We start from the raw sequence: 17448 nt of genomic DNA on the forward strand, positions 1-17448 counted from the left end.
ATTAAGAGGGCTTAGAACACTTAATAAGTATACAGAGATCTCATAGGTCGTTTAAAAGTTTTCGATTCTCGCTTTTTTGAAAATTTCATTTATACTGAGAAAATACCCTCGAAAGTGTATTCGCCTTCCGCGTTGCTGTTACTTCAAGTTCACCTTCCCATTAGGCATATTGTTACCAATTTACTTTAATTTTTTTTATATACGATAATCACATCATTAGGTGGCAACCCTTTATTTCTTGTTTATTGTTTTTGAATTACTTGTTGTTTGTGTAAATGTGCTTAATTTTAGGGTCAACTGCGTTTCTGTGCTTTGACCAGCCGGCCATTACTATTTTATGTAAATATCTGTTGATTTTTATAATTCCGAAAAAGGTCTATTTTGCCAATAAATGTGGGCGAAGTGCAAATTATGTGAATCCTGAAAATTACTGCCTTTGAAATTATTCATGCGATTATTTCTAAAAAAATCGTGATAGGGTAAGTTTCGGTATTTTGTTGTTGGAAATGTGAACCCAAAATGGTTTTGTAAAGTACTCGTTATGAACTGTGAGCTATTATTATTGTTGCGAACTTTTCTTTCTGACTTCTGATTTTGGGAAGTAGGATGCTAAATATTTATTTATGTTGTTGTACTATGAATGAACAAAGAAGGAGCAGAAAGTTGTGTATCATACTAATCTGTAACTTAATTTGATGAAAATTGTGAAAAATTAAACAGTTTTGATTAGTTCTTATTTGGCAATATAACCGCGGGTCGGTCTTTTGGTCAGTTTACTCTATCCTACTAGTTCACGCCAATTGTGCAAGTGCCAGTGCAGATACATAGGTCGCTATTCACTTGATCCTTACATTGGCTGTGTGGGAGCCTTTGCTTCCGTTGTCGACCCATGGGTTTCGATCGAAGGTGATTTTCGCTGGAGCATCATATTCCATGCGAACCGCATGGTCAAATCTGCGCATTCGTTGAATTTTTATGCGCTTAATTATATCCATGTCACCTTATAGCTCATCATCTTTTCCATACTCATTGCTCTCGCGGACGGGTCCAAAGATCTTGCGAAGAACAGTTCTCACGAATACTCCAAGTGCTTTTTCATCTCTATGTTTTTGCGCCCTATAATAAGTACGTAGCATTGTGCTTTTAGAGTAGACAGTGCCACTGCGGTTCAGATTATCGGCACGTAATACTTTTTCTATTTTTGCTTACTACTTACTATTACTATTAACTATATGTTTATTATAACTTTAGTACCAAATTAAGATTATTTTTTTCCTGTTTGCTGCTTTTATTTTCGTACTAAAATTGTACTTGAATGGAGACATTACATACATATGATTTAGAAGTACTTAAGTAATTAGTATCATAAAAAGTATTCATTAAATTTGTTATTTTCCTTTTGTAATGCCCTTCTTTGTTACTATTTTTTGATATTAATCTGAAGTGTTACAATTATCCTTTTATCAAACTTTAAGGGGGAGTCTGCTTTAGAGGCTTCAAAAATCGCTGTTTTTGGATTTTTTGGGAGAGAAAGAAATAATGGCTTAAAATAAAATATTTAGGGTTTGTAGTTATATATTTAAACATCATCCATAAATTTTTTGGATACGAAATTCTTGATACTCTGCCTTTGGGAAGCATTTGCATCTCGCATGTGCATTTGTCGGACGGCAGGCAGGATGCAGGTCGCAAATTCTATCAGAAACAAAAAACTAAAAGAGATTCATATTAGTTAATAATTTATCTTTTAGTTAAACTAAGAAAATTCCAAAAAAATGTAAAATTCTACAATCCTGCAATTTTTTAATTTAATTGAAAAAGGGAAGTGGTTTTTGACCAAAAAACTTGTATTTTATGTTTAAAAATATGTTCAATCTTGACTTTTCTTAGCTTGTTTAGTTTAAATAGAAGATAATTTAATGCCAAAAATTATAAACTTTGCACCAATTTCATAAGACGTTTAGTTTTTTTTTCTATCCAGCCCGCAAATTAAAAAAAATCGTAAAAATGAAAAACCGAGAAATCGCGCGTCAAAGTTTTCACTTTCTGTCCAAGCGCTAATATATCTGCTAGACGCTCGGTCATTATTTCCTTTGTAGCTACGGCAATATTTCGAATTCCCATCTACAACTTTGGGGACATATTATTAGACAATTTTTAAAGAGATTTAAGCAAAAAAAAGTAGCGACGAACAATCATTTGAAGTGATCTCATGATTGCTTCTGTTGTCCAGTGCGAGCAAACGCGCATTAACCCAGGCCTACATGTTTTAATATTGCAATATTTTACGCAGGATCTGATCCATGCTGTGTTTTGATATTCTTGTTTAGGTGATGGCGCACCTACCATTCGTGAACTTTCGTACCTACTACTTCCGTAGTAGCCTTTTTCGAAGTACTGGTCAGTCAACATTAAAGGGATTTCGGAAAAATATCTCTTTTCTATTAAACAAAAAATTAATTATATTTATTACATTAATTCTTATAGACATGTAAATATATTTTATTCGTTATGGTTTTAATTAATTGAACCCTGCAAATAAAATACTTCTGCCCAATTTTTGATTTTTGTTTGTTGACAAAGTTGCTTCGAAAGGGTTGCTTGCCATATACTTTTCAAAATGAATAGTGGGTTAGTTTAATTTTGAAAAAAAGACTATTTTAGAACTTGGCGTCTGTTTATCGTTCATCAAAATAACGACAAGCCAGAAAATCCAGAGATATATAAATAATAAGAGATATTTATTATTGCTTTTCAGAAAAAAATGTTCTTTATTTTTATTGTGAAAAATCAGTTGAATTTAAAATAAATAATAAAAGATGTACAATTTAGTGAATAAAACAATTTCTCTTAAATGATTTATTTATTGTACATTTTTATTTAATTTACCATTCGAACATAAAGAATCGTAAAGAACCCAATAATTTGTAGTTGGATTTAATATAAGGTGCTCCAATGTTTCAACTTTAGGCTTCTTTAAAGGCGGTGGTAGTAGTTCTCTTTCTTCCCGAACACAGTCCTCAACTACTTGCAGAAGGTCATCTATGTCGTCACAGCTCACTCTTTTCAATGAATCTTGGCTAGTTGATGATGCTTCTTCCAATATTTCTTCTGTTCCAGATAGCCCGTTTTCCTCGGAATTGGAAGGAGCGATGGAGCAACGTTTCTTATCTTTGGCTCGTCGATTTTTGAACCACACTTTTACTTTTAATTCATCCACTCCTATGCGTTCCGCGATTTGCCTTCTACGCGCACCTTTGGCAAACTTGCAACCTCTATATTCGGACTCTAATTCGGCAACTTGATCACGACTATATACTGTTCGCGAATAGTTGCGGTTATCCGTTTGTGAATCTGTTGTAGCCGGTGAATACAGTCGATTATCCGTTGGAGGAAGTGTTGGATATATCTGTGGATTACCATAGGTATTATGTGGTGCATACGCATTGGGTGGAAGCGTTGGATATAACATTGTGACTGAAATAAATATAAATATTATGGGTGCATTGGCATTGGGTGTGCGCTACCATGACAACATTTTACTTACGAATGCTGTAGAAGTTGTGCCCGGAAATATTTTTCTTAATTTGTTGTAATAGTTATCGAAACTTAATATTTTTTAGATCTTTGCTACTCGAAAGTTGGTTTGTTAATGCCTTCAGGAAGAGTCGTCTCAAGGTTATTCCCATACCTGTTGTGGTTGTTGCTTCATAGATTACCTGCGAGTTCCATATAAAAATTATATAGATTCCCACAACTGTGTGGGTTTTCATGGTTTCTGGAATGGTTCACTTATGTCTCAAAGTTTCTTATGCAATGGCCTTGTTGAAGAGTAGAAGTCTTTGTCCTTGAATGTTTCTGAACTAATTTATGTGTGATTACTTTTTATGTCAGAGTTTCTTTGAGATATGCTATTGAATATAAAACAAGTCGCTTTATTCTCAGTAATGCGACATGGTTTCTTTAACGACACAGAGGCTCTACTTGACTTGTCGGGTATATATTATTTACAAGTATTATTCATATCTAAATTTGAATTTTTGCTGATAGCAATATGAGATGACTCCTTGTTATTATTTGGTTTATGTTCTAACATTTTCCTTACTAATTTCCCTCTTCGTTAATGAATTATTCTCACAACAATTCTTGGTGACAATTTTGGGTTTGTAAGGATTTAAAAAAAAATCGGTCTTATTATTTTATTTTCTTAACGTGCATATATTTGAGAATACAAATAGAAAAATTCATAACGCTTTGTTGAATATTTTCGAAGTTACACGTAAATTTAAAAAGATGTTTCGGAGAACTTGGAAGTGCATTCCAAACTTTAAACGCGTTTTCAAAATTGTGCTTCCAAAGTCGGTGAACAACATAACTCGAAAACGGCTAAATCGATTAGTCTCAAATTTTGGAAATTAGTTTTGTAATTAATCAAACTGTAGTTCTTTTCCAAATAAATATTTTTACTAATACTACGTCTTGTATCCTTGTATATGAATTAGTTACTTATGAAATAAACTAGCATTATATTAAATCAAAATTCGGCAACCGCATTAACTGTTTTCGTTATTTTGAATTTCAGGTACGTTTGGAATAGACATAAGTTTACACGCAAGGTCAAGTATGTAAGTAAAATTAAACTTAAATGAAACTATTATATTTGGTACATAAGATACTGGTATGCCTGCCTATGTATTCCATTCACCAGTGGCCGAAAAGTTCCACACCCACAAGCTCTCGTTCTTTTGTTTCGCTTAATTGAGTAAAGCATACCTAATACGTATAACAATGCAACAGTGTGCACGCAGGTATAAAATATTTTACCTTTCAGTGCTCGATTGTTGTAAATTTAATTGCTTGCGGCTACCTGGTAAACTGTTCCATTTTTATCCTCTGAATAGGGTATATTAGTTAGCCACAAAGGTGTGGCCACAAATGTTTTAACGCTAGCCTTGAAGATCTTGTAAAATAAATATAAATGAAGGTGGGACGAGCTGAGGCAGCCTGTCCTTCTGTCTGTGATTTGAATAAAATTTGAGCCTTGGAAGGTTATTAAGCTTTGCTTGAAGTTAACGTTTGTTCTTGTTTATTATGCAATCACGATATCTCTATAATTTTGTTCTATAAGAAACTAAGTTCTTTTAGAAGTAATTTGCCAAAATGTTACAACTGAAACTCTTCGATACGATAAGCAGCTTGTTTTTAAGTTTCTTGGATACCTTAGCGTTGCCTTTGGAAATAATCCAAGTGCAATTTTCAGAAGTTATCTTGTTAAATGGATGAATACGGCCGTCATATGGAGGGATAAATATTATTTTATTCCAACTGTCCATAAACATTTTCCGCATCTTCCCAAGGGTGTGAAGTTCTATTGAACAACCGCGGGAGGATACAGAAGGCAACCATTTGCACAGAGAGCCCGGCGTCACTACTTGCCTTGTCTTCGCCAAAGATTAACTCCAGTGCAAAAAGATGGAAATCTACAACCAAATACGGAATAACAAAACATATATGGCCAAATTATGACAAAACAAAAACTAAGGACTTATTACATAGATCCAAAGAGAAAGTTAAAAGTAAAATATAGTCTTACGAAAGAAAGTGCATTAGCTGCAAACTCGGGGGTAGTAAAGAAACGGTTCTTCTGTGTGTGCCCAGCTCTATCACTAATAAGTCATTGAATTTTAAGAATCTACCAGATACCAAGCCTTGAGCTTCTAAAAATCTTAACGGAGATAAGTAGTTTCAAAATGAAAATGATTTAAGAACAACAATGGAACGTGATATAAAGCTAAGCGATACTGTATTTGGATATACTGGGATAGTGCATAACTATGTGCACGCCATAAACTGTTTCAGTTATGTTCTTTTACTAAATTAAGAAGGCCGATCGGACCTCTTTATTGAGTGCAAATGCTGATATATTATATGAGCTTAAAATAGTCGCCAAATCGTGAATACACTTATTAAAATATGAACGACAGCCTGCTATTTGACAACGCTGAAAATACTTCTCGAGACATCGACTTTACAGGTCGTTTTCGTAAAATGTGAAAACTCTTACTGCATGCAAAATATTTTTTTCAAAAGCCTAGATCACGAATGAGTTGTGTTAAGGGGTTAGGGGTAGTCAGAATTTTCAAAAAATTAATTTTTTTCGCATTTTCGTTAATATCTCAAAAATATGCTCTGAAAATTTCACGTTGATCCGATAATTAGTTTTTGAGTTATTCGACAAATAACATAGAGAGTTCGGGCATTTCAAAGTGCTGGTGTGAAACTTTAAACGCGTTTTTCTCAAAACTACGTTTTTTGAACTGGTGACAACTGTAACTCGAAAACCGCTCAGTAGATTTGAATGAAATTTATACAGCTTTTAGAATACATAATAAACTCGGGCCTGATCGAAGGATTTTTTTTCAAAAATTTCGATTTTTTAAGACTAATCAACAGCTAATTGTTCCCCAAAAATTTTGACAAAAAATTCCTCAGGCCGCCGTTTTGTTAATTTTTGAAAAAAAAAAATCCTTCGGTCAGGCCCGAGTTTATCTATTTATAAAACTATTTTTTTTTTCCGATTGATTTTAGATAAATCTTCAAGGACTTATGGTTGTCACCGCAAGTACCTTTTTTGGAACTGGGTCAACATAAACAGCTTTAACTTTTGAAATGAAATTGTTTTTTTTTTTCTTTATTAATGCCATATTACTACTTTTGTAAAATAACACGATTAAATAGCAAAAAAAATACTGAAAATTCTAATTTTTTCATGCCTGTGACTACCCCTAACCCCTTAAGCTGTCATGTTATTTTTGTTCAGTATTGCTTGGCATTTTCTTGAGACCCAGTTTTCCTTAATGTGATCGTAACCGTCAATGGTGACCGTTATCGTATCATCATATCCTCAAAATTGAAGCTCGTCATATTGGCAACATTTGGTTCCAAGATGACGACGCTCACAATCCTGCTTCAATTCAGGTCTTGGAACATAACATCACGTGATGTACCAACTGAGACGTAGCCGCCGTCAACATTTGAACGAGATAATCTTCAGAAAATAAATGTTAAGGAATGTCCTTTCTATCGATAATAATCATTCTCCAATAAATTTTGAGCAAATTTGAGCTTGATAGCAGAAAATTGTATCGGTTTTAACACATATGATTATCATTCCTGCATGTATCACTTCAAACATATCGTATTTAATACCAGACAGTTTCGGTATTCGATTTTCTGCAAGTAAACCACTGAAGAAAACTTTTATTTCTACTTTTTAGGTAGTTAGAATAATGTTGTAAGTTTTCATTTTAAGCAAATTTGTACCACAAGTGTATGTGTACTCAAACTTACCCATCTGTTGTCCTAATAAAACTACAATGAAAACATATTTTCACATATGAGCAAGTAGGTGCATACTATACGTATACATTTATACAATGATAATTGATATAGCTTGTGTATTTTGCAGCCACAATAACGATTAATTTGCTTAATTAGTTTGGAAATTTCTTGCTGTTTGTTTGGAAATTATGTAAAGTATATGCAAATTTAATGGGCTGAGAGTGAGCGCAACTCACAAACTCATTTTATGCCGTGCTCTTGTATGCGCTTATATATCTGTATGTATACATATGCGGATATATATTTCACTATCTGTTGTCTATGTGTTATATTTGAGCACATTAACATATTTAATTTGTCAGAAACTTTAAGGTCTTATTAAAATTTGTGTGTACTTTTAATATCCAGGGAGCTTGTAGGAAAAACTGTTGAAGTTCAAGCTGAAAGTAATATTAAATGAATTTTTAGAGATTATAAAAACCTTATTAATTTTTGTCATTCCAATTTATTTAAAATAATTACTTTAACTTTAGTAAGTAATTCACATTTTAAGGCCACACTGATAGGAGATTTTTATTGATAAAGTCAAATACCTTAAGGGGTTACATGGGTTTCCTTGGGTAAAAAACAGCTTTTGTGCAAAAAGTTTTTTCTCATATAAAAAATAAAATATTTTTTGTTTAGAATTTTTTATTGTTATAACCATACACGATTAACAAAGTATTTCCAATGCGACGCCATTTCCGGTGACTCCTCGAAAAAAAAGATGTCTCCGCGTTGGTAGCGTAACTTCTTACAGTATTATCTAAAGGAGAAAAGATACGTGTTTTAGTTAACATGTTAACATGGAACTTAGAGAAAGGAAAAAAAAACTGAAAATTAGATTTTTGACAGAAATTTTAATAAAAAAATTAAAATATCAGTGAAAATTTCGCTGCATGTTTTTTCAAATAGTTATAATCGAAAAAAATTCTCCGTCCAAGTCTTTAAGAAATATATCTCAAAGACATGTATAAAACTTTATGAAGATCTATTGAGTAGTTCTCGAGAAATCTTGCCAACCGGTTTCGAGAAAAACGAGTTTAAAGACGGCGCACTTAGCCTAACTAGCCTCGAGCGGACAAGTTCTCTAGGTTGTATCTCAGAAACTATTACTCGGATCAACTTCAAAATTTAAGACAATATTAATATCTTTGTAGAATTCAATAAGGTAATAAAAAAATCTCAATGGATAAAGCATTTAGAGCTTATATATAAGTAAGATATAGATTTTTTTGTTTGACCTTACACTTTTCAAAATAAAATGTATAAAGAATGCGGTTTCACCATTATACGCAATCTCGCGGTTTTGTAGGTATGTTGGAGTAGCTGAATTAAATGCTTTGTTGACGTTAAATTTTTTTTTAATATTTTGTGCTCTGTAAAGCACAATTTTTCTCTATTGGAATGGCGTCTTATTCGCAAAACGTTTCACAACGTTGTCTTTTTGCAGTATTCACTTATGGTTATTTTTTCCGTGAAGCATTTAATCTGATTTCAGCAAAACCTTTTTGACAATTGTACTATTAGAACGGCGCGTCGCGGCGTTCAGATTTTCCATGAGCATAAAAGCATCCATAAACATGCTGCTTTTGGCTGTGCTTAATACTCCTTTGAATAAATGTTTGTCCTTTTCTTAGCTCAACACGTTCCAATTCCTCTCTTTTACTGGCTTCTCATCTAGTGTTCGGTTTAAAAATTTAGTATTGAACCCAGCAACATTTCGATTTGAGGGTTTCTGCTCATTTAAAATCTCCATTTATCACTATTCCTTTCTATACAATTTCGGTATCAAATTATTAACGCTTTATACTGCTTTCGCAATTATTTTGTAATAATGGATTTAGCAATATTGAATAAGCCTTTGTCCTATTGCTTTTTATTATAAGCTTGTTTATTTTTGTAATTTATTCACTCGGTGCATTTAATTTCAAAAAAACTATTAAAATAGCAATAACAGACTGCAATTTAATGCTCTTTCTATTGAAAATACATTACAGTAAGTGTAGGGGGTAAAAAAAGATAGTAGCTAACATGCGCCATTAGCGATATATATTGACAGTAATAATGGTAATGTTCAATTGCAGAAACTGCAGAAAAGAGGAAATAATATGCTCATGCATGGAGCAGTGTGCAAGCGTTCGGCTACCCAGTAGCGAAACATATCAATCGGCAGGTCAATTTTTTTCTATTAATACCTAACATAATCCATAATGATAGAATTTAGAATCATACGATTTTATATATATAACCTGAACATATAAAAACGTAAATACCATATTGGATTACTTTTGACATATGCTCCTCGGAGAAATATTTATGGCGATATACCTCTTCTTCTTCTTTGTTGGCGTAGACACTGCTTGAGCGGTTATTGCCGAGCTTACAAGAGCGAACGCTGTTTTCTTCTTTTCATGGGGTGTTTTTTTTTTACGTCGCGGGTCCCAAACTCAGCGCACAACCACGGCAAGGAATGCTTCGCTTATCACTTTAGCTCACCTTCAAACGAACATTTTTTGTCTACCCAGAGGATACTTGGTCTAAGACCGTATGTAATAGAATCGTTTCTGGGCGCTCCCTAGTGCATGTGTTCAGATACCTTTCCTCAGTATCCGTTTCCACATATTTATAATGTATATACGAAATAATATAGCGTAAAGCTTTATAATTTTTTTGAACGTTATAATAGTATATAGGCATATCCTTTAAAAGAACTACTGCCGAACCCGTAGTCAACGGGCGATGCCATGTAAAGAAGCTGTGTGCTGTTTACATATACATAAATATGTGGTCCACTTTTTGTAATTACCGACACATATATGTATGTATACATATATACATTAGGGTGTGCCATTTTGAGGCAACCTTTTTTTTCAACTGATAAACAGGCTCAAAACTTTCGAAATGTGTAAAAAAAGTCACTCAAAAGATGAGCTCTTAATATTAATATTAAGAGGTGCCTCTTTCAAATTTTCTGTTTTCCATATAAATTACATGGAAAAAAATCATTTTTTTGTGGTGGTTATTGTGCGGAGGTTATTATATGCGCACGCGATGGCTGCCAGTAGGGATGGTAAACTCGATTCCGATTCTACACGAAAATCGAGTTTTCTCGTAAAATAATCGATTTTTCAGAATCGATCTTCAGTAGTCGAAGTCGATTAAGAATCGATTCTAGACATTCATATATGTATATATATGAGCACATTTACTTGGTCGAAACTCAGTTTTTGTCATGGTCTACCGATTTGCAAAGAATTTTAACATTTACATTCATATTTATAACGTCTGCTGTATAACTGCAGTGTACTCTCGCATTTACAAACACAATAGAATAGTCTACAATGTTAACTGCTTTTTAGCACACACTGTATAAAAACCGCTTTTTATTATTCTATTCTGCATTCACTGAACCAAACACAAATTTAATGTTCCATGACATCGAAACGTTACTAGAAATTATATTATAATAATATAAATCGCATAATGAAATTTAATAATCCAAATGATGTTTGGCACTTGTGACTTTATTGATCGTAAACACGCTATTTATTTATTTTCACTCACATTTTATGTGAAAATCAGCAATGAAATGTTGCTCATACGCCTCGTACGCCAACAATGTTGACAAGAAATCAGATGTGTCCCCAGAAACCATTTAAAAACGCAATTTAAATAAAACACACGAATTAATCAGCGGCTTTGAGGAGTAACGCATTTGAGCTGTTAAATTATTTAATGCAAGAAAAATTACCAATAAAAATGGAAACATTTAGTTTTAGTAAAATGTTAATGATAATTAATTATGACATTACAATCAATATTCTTAAAGACAATAATATAATTAAAATTTTTTGGGAAGCTGATTCCACTTAAAAGAGTGTGAGTGTGATTCCCTTACTATTTTTAGTTCTTAACCTGCTTGGCGCTTGTGTGCATATAATACTAGTTTTGGTAATTATCGTAATTATTATCACTGGTACATATAAACTAATTCATTAATTTGTTATAAGCGCAACTGCTCAAAGAATTCGTAATAAAATATTCTGTTTATCTTACTTTAGAAATTTCCACAAATAAAAAAATTATGTAAGCGGCATTTGGATTTACATATATCTTTGCATTAAAAATGCTTTGAGTAAAGCAAACTTTGGAAATAGGAAATCAAATTGGTTCAATTGAGCATCGCATGTGTAAGCGTCAAAACCATCATACACTTGGCTGCTTGTAAACTTACTAAAACAAAGGGAAGACATTGGGTATATAAAAAAATGGAGTAAGAGTGACTTTGTGTTTGACATAATAAAAGGAGCATACTCACAAAATCCTTTTTACGCATTTGAATTTGTGCAAATAAATGCAGCAAATATTTCGCTAATGTCTACTTTAACATTGATACAAAGGATAAGTGCGTCTGCAGCGGCCTTTGTGCGATATGATTACGAGTCCTTTTGAATTCAATCGTGTCAGGAATGCTAGGTTAAGTATAGATTACATGGTTGATCAAAGATTGCACGTGCTATACATAGTCCTTTATGAAGCCAAAAAAAAAAGAGCTCCTGTGTTCGAACATATAAATTAGCAAATCCCTTAGAAGCTAGCACAAATTTGCACTGGCGTTTAATTTCCATTCTCGCCAGTTCGGTGGGAAGCCTGAAGATATGCGCACCAATGTTTTTTAGGAACCCACATATACTACTGTGAGTAAAAAATAATTCGACTTTGTTCATTATTTTCAAATTCTCAAACTCTCAAATTCTTAATTTATTTTTCAAAGTCTATGCCGTCCCTCTCAAAGTAATCCTCCTTGGCCCCAATACACTTGTGCCAACTTGTTTTTAGTCACATGTAGTTAAGTCAGGCGAAATCACAAAGAATCAATGCAGTATGCAACGGAGCATTAACGTTGCGCAAAAACCATGAGTTGTCGGCCCATAATTTCGGCATCTTTATAGAATAAGCTTCGCGCAAACGACGCATAACACTCAAATATTATTCCTTGTTGACAGTCGGAGTGCACCACATCGTGAATAATCGAAGAAACCTTGATTTTTGACCAGTTTTGACGTATTATTTTCGGCTTCAGCTCAGTTTTGCCACTATATTCGACCGATTTATCGTCTGTATCTAGATCATAAGCATAGATCCAAGACTCATCGCCAGTAATAATACGAAAAAAAATATTTCGAAGTATAGGTTTTCACGCGAAAATTAAATTAAAAAATCTTATTTTTTTTTGCTAATAGTACTATGTGACTACATATCGGAGAAGTTGCGCAGATATTTTAAAGTTAGTTTAAAGTTTTATCGTTTACTTTTCACCAATAACAATATATGAAAATTCTTACAGGGTTTAATTACTTCCGCAGTAATTTTTGTGCTAAGGAATTTTGCTTTGAGGAATTGTGACGATGCAATTAAGGATATTTAAATCTTCGCTGAGAAAATCATAAGCACACACACGCCGACGCACATTTTCATTTATGTTTTTACGCGACTTAAATAAAGAAAAACGACGCACATTGACGCCTGTTACTAATTTCCTCTTGCAATATGTGCACTGGCATGTGGTTTTTACAATAAGTAAACATTGCGTTTATATACCAATATCCTTCCAATTAGTTCTCTGCATTGCTTGTACGTTGTATTCCGGTTGAGCAACGTACAACGTTGCGTATTCGCAACGAACTTAGCAGACAGTCTCTGCACGTTTGTATGCATGTGCAAATACGAATACTAAACATATGTATATAATAACGCTTTTATGAAAATAAATAAGTATCTAAGGTATACCGCTTTATTATAATTTGTTCTCCGTGAGCAGTGAATACAATTTACGAAATTACTTTATCACCAATTAGGACACTTTAATATGGCAGCTGGCGCACGCTTGGACTTTTGTTTTACTAAGAAAATTTTATTCACTCAAGACAAATATAGTTGATATATAGAAGCCATGGAAACTGTAAGGTAAGCGTATTCGTATGGTGTGTGCACTGACTTGGTTGACAATGGCAGGAATTAGCAACTTCTGGTTTTCTAGCTGTAACAACTCTATGCACGGTTATATCTGGTACACATATCCAATTTTCCAAAAGTTCAGTTGTACAAGAATTACTTGGGCGCACAAATATGTTCAATTTTTCTTATTTTTTTAATTCAACGGAGGTTGGTTACTTGTCATCTGCTTAGTCTTTCAGCCTAAAAATGTTAGAAAAGCTTCGTTAGGTAGATAGATACTTAGGTCTCTATTGTGGATGTCGGACTTTGCACCTAAGCTTCTTGGAACACTATTGTGAAACTACCGGGACTCAAATCCCTTCACTATATTATGTGCTCTCCGAACCATCCTGTGCTTCTGATGAATTTTATCAATGTAAGAAGTTTTATTTTTGCAATATCCGAGAGATCGTCAAGATAGTTCCGATTTGTTTCTTATACAACGAATTGTATTCGCTTATAAAATGTTTTATAGTCTCTACCCTTCTACCTCATGACAGCTTCTTCAACAGTCATTGTATGATGCTCCCAGTCTGCTGGCATGACAGCCAATTAAACAGTGAACTTTAAGCAGTTATAATAAAGTTTTTATGTTATTCCTTTTGAATTTTAATAGTCGGAATGTGCAGTCCATATTCCATTCATGCTACTTTTGCCTGCTAGTTGTGCAAGTTAGATTTTGACTCCACCAAAACTTTGCTATATGTATACAAGTAGCTAGAGGCATATAAATACCCTTTATTTCGGAATCTAGTTGTGGCTGGCTCTAGTTAGTTACAAGAAATATCACTGTGTTCTGGAAGCCGTTGCGATTTTAACGTGAAATAGGATGTTAGAGCCACTAAGAGATTAAGGCATTTTTTCGCCATCTTTCGTGGAACCTTTAGTATTTAGTAGTTTCAAAGCCGCTTGGCTATCAGTATATATTGATATATATCTTGTGCTGGCCGAATCTATCATTTTTGCAAGCTTTAAATTTAATCTAAGCTTTTCGTTTCGAAATAAAATAGAAATTCGAACGAGAAATACATATGTACTTTATATATTCCAATTTAATAAGAACTTTTTACTATTTATAAAATTCGTGCCTATTATAATTGTCCTTTCATATGCAAATATGCATACATACCGAAGTAAATACATACCAACATTTAGTTCAGAGCTTCGTTCTTTGTGTAAAATCAGCTACAATCAAGCTCTCGAAACAATGCAAATAAGAATATGTTTCGACTGCATTCAACAGCTGCGTCTAAGGGCAAATAGCGCAACTTAAAATTTCATGTTTTTCATTGGAACATCTGTTGAAAATTACTTAACAATTATGCGAGTTCTGCGTGGGCGATACTTTTGACGTTTTAACCTACCGACATTTGCAGATGCTGAAAGGCCTATTCTCAACTATTTAGCACATTAGAAAGTACCACACATAAAATACTTTCATACTCCGCTTTGAAGAGAATATTGATAAAAGGAGAATAAAAATATTTTCTGAAAAGTAAGCAAGATTGTGTTCATTTATTTTTGCTATTCTTATATTAATTAAAAATTAATAACTGGAAAACAAGTAGAATAAATTAAAATGTTTAAAGCAACTGTACGAGTATTTTATATTTTTGCATAATATTTGTTATTAAACAATCAACAAATGGTCTTTCTTTTGTGTTATTTTAAAATATTAGTCTTAATTGGCTACAATCTGTTGATATATGTGATTACTAATAATATGTATCAGAGGTGAGACATCTTACATTTTATACTCGAATATATTATTTGTTGCTACAAGTAATGATGTAGTTTCAGGGACATATACATATACATATGTATATTTGTATGCATTCTTGCAACTAAGTTTATTCTTTGTGGTTTGCTGTAAAAGGGATTCCAAAAATAATTTTTTTTATCTTATTAAATTCTACAACACCTCTAGATATCTATATTGTCCAAAATTTTTAAGTTGATCTGAGTAATAGTTTCAGAGATACAGACTTGAGAACTTGTGCGCTCGAGGCAGGCTAGGCTAAGTGCGCCGTCTTTAAAAGCGTTTTTCTCGAAACTGGGTTTTTGAAGTCGGTTGGCAAGATTTGTCGTGAACAACTGAAACGATCTTCATGAAATTTTAAACAGGTCTATGAGATACAATTTTTAAAGACTCGGACGAAGTATTTTTTTGATTTCAACTATTTGAAAGAAAAAAGTCGGGAAATTTTTACTGAAATTTTAATTTTTTTGTAAAAATGTCTGCCAAAAATCCAGCTTTCAGTTTCAGTTCAAGTTCTAAGTTAAGGTTTTACCTAAAACACTTTCCTGTAAGGAGTTATCTTGCCAACGTGGGCGCATATTTTTTCGAAGGGTAACCGTCGCAATGGCTGTGTTTGAAATATTTTTTTCTAAAAATTTCTGAATATCTTTGTTAATAGTGTATAACAATAAAAATCCTAATAAAATATTTAATATTTTTATGGCAAAAAAATTGTTGCAAAGAGCCAAGAGGAAACCCATAACTGCGTGGGCAGTTTAGGACTTTGTTTTACTTTGGTTCATCGTTAAGTGATACGAGAACCCTATTATATATTCAAGTGTATTTAGTGATGAATTGGTTATATTTAAAAATAATAATATGTTAGAACTTGGCCCTCTCGATCGTTCACCAAAATAACGAAAAGTCAGAAGATTTAGGAATATAAAAAATCAGAGCTATATATTGTTGTTTTTTTAGAAAAATATTAATGTTCTTTATTGTTATTGTGAAAATTCATGTCAGTTTGAAATAAATAATAAAAGCTTTACAATTTAGTGAATAAAATAATTTCTTTTAAAGGATTTATTACATTTTTAGTTAAGTTATCACATTATATAAATTATGAAATTATCATATTATCACATCGGACATTAAGAATCGTATCGAACCCAACAATGTGTAGTTGGATTGAATATAAGGTGCTCCAATATTTCTACTTTAGGTTTCTTTAAAGGCGGCGGTTGTAGTCCTCTTTCTTCGTCAACAATATCCGCAACTACTTGCAGAAGGTCATCTATGTCGTCGTAGCTCACTCTTTTCAATGAACCTTTGCTAATTGATGATGCTTCTCCGTTGGGATTATTTAAAAAGTCCAATATTTCTGCAACAGAAGATAACTCGTTTTCCTCGGAATTAGAAGGGGCGATCGCCGAACGCTTCTTATCTTTGGCTCGTCGATTTTTGAACCACACTTTTACTTTTAATTCATCTACTCCTATGCGTTCCGCGATTTGTCTTCTACGCGCACCTTTGGCAAACTTACAACCTCTATATTCCGACTCTAACTCGGCCACTTGCTCACGACTATATACTGTTCGTATACAGTTGCGATTATCCGTTGCTGAAATTGTTGTAGCCGGTGTATACAGTTGATTAACTGGCGGCGGTGATTGTGAAGAAGTTTGATATATATGTGGATTACCATATATAGATGTTGGCTGTGTATTACCATACGTAGTATGTGGTCCATACGCATTGCGTGGTGCGTTACCATAATAACATTGTGCCTGAAATAAATAAAAATAATATGATATGTGAGTTTGTAAATTTAATATATTAAAATTCTCAAAAGTAATATTTTACTTACGAATGCTGGAAAGGTGGTGTCGGGAAACATTTTTCTTAATTTGTTGTAATAGTTATTGAAAGTTAAGGTTCTTAAGATTTCTTAGATCTTTCCTCTTCGAAAGTTGGTTTGCTAATGCATTCAGGAAGAGTGATCTGCTCCTTTTATACTATTATTTTTTGCATCCGTTTTTTACATACAACAACTATGTGGTTTAAGTTTACTCTTTTGTTCTCTTTTATTTAAAATTACCTTTGTGTCTTCCAGAAGTAATTATTTTAGGCCAACAGAAGTAATTGAGCCGTTCATCAAAAATTCAAGGTTATTCACATACCTGCTGTTGTTGTTGCTCCATAGATTACCTGCGAGTTCCAGGTAAAAATTATATAGATTCCCACAACTGTGTGGGTTTTCCTGTTTTTTTTTAAGGAATGGTTCACTTATGTCTCAAATTTTCAGTTGCAAACAGACTTAAACAATCTAG

General features: G+C 33.1%; 2 protein-coding genes across 2 annotated transcripts; both read right to left on the reverse strand.

The window, feature by feature from the left end:
- Positions 1-2863: 2863 nt before the first annotated feature.
- Positions 2864-3472, reverse strand: LOC120773813 (homeobox protein Hox-C6-like). The gene has a single exon (XM_040102920.1). It carries the CDS (start codon positions 3470-3472, stop codon positions 2864-2866), a length of 609 nt encoding a protein of 202 aa, XP_039958854.1.
- Positions 3473-16269: 12797 nt separating this feature from the next.
- Positions 16270-17015, reverse strand: LOC120773815 (homeobox protein abdominal-A homolog). Its single transcript, XM_040102923.1, has 2 exons — positions 16986-17015; positions 16270-16905 (listed from the first exon to the last, which is right to left on the reverse strand). The coding sequence occupies exons 1-2, from the start codon at positions 17013-17015 to the stop codon at positions 16270-16272; spliced, it is 666 nt and encodes a 221-aa protein (XP_039958857.1).
- Between the last annotated feature and the right edge of the window lie 433 nt (positions 17016-17448).

The sequence above is a fragment of the Bactrocera tryoni genome, chromosome 4 (assembly GCF_016617805.1).
Source record: "Bactrocera tryoni isolate S06 chromosome 4, CSIRO_BtryS06_freeze2, whole genome shotgun sequence".
Taxonomy (NCBI): Eukaryota; Metazoa; Arthropoda; class Insecta; order Diptera; family Tephritidae; genus Bactrocera; species Bactrocera tryoni.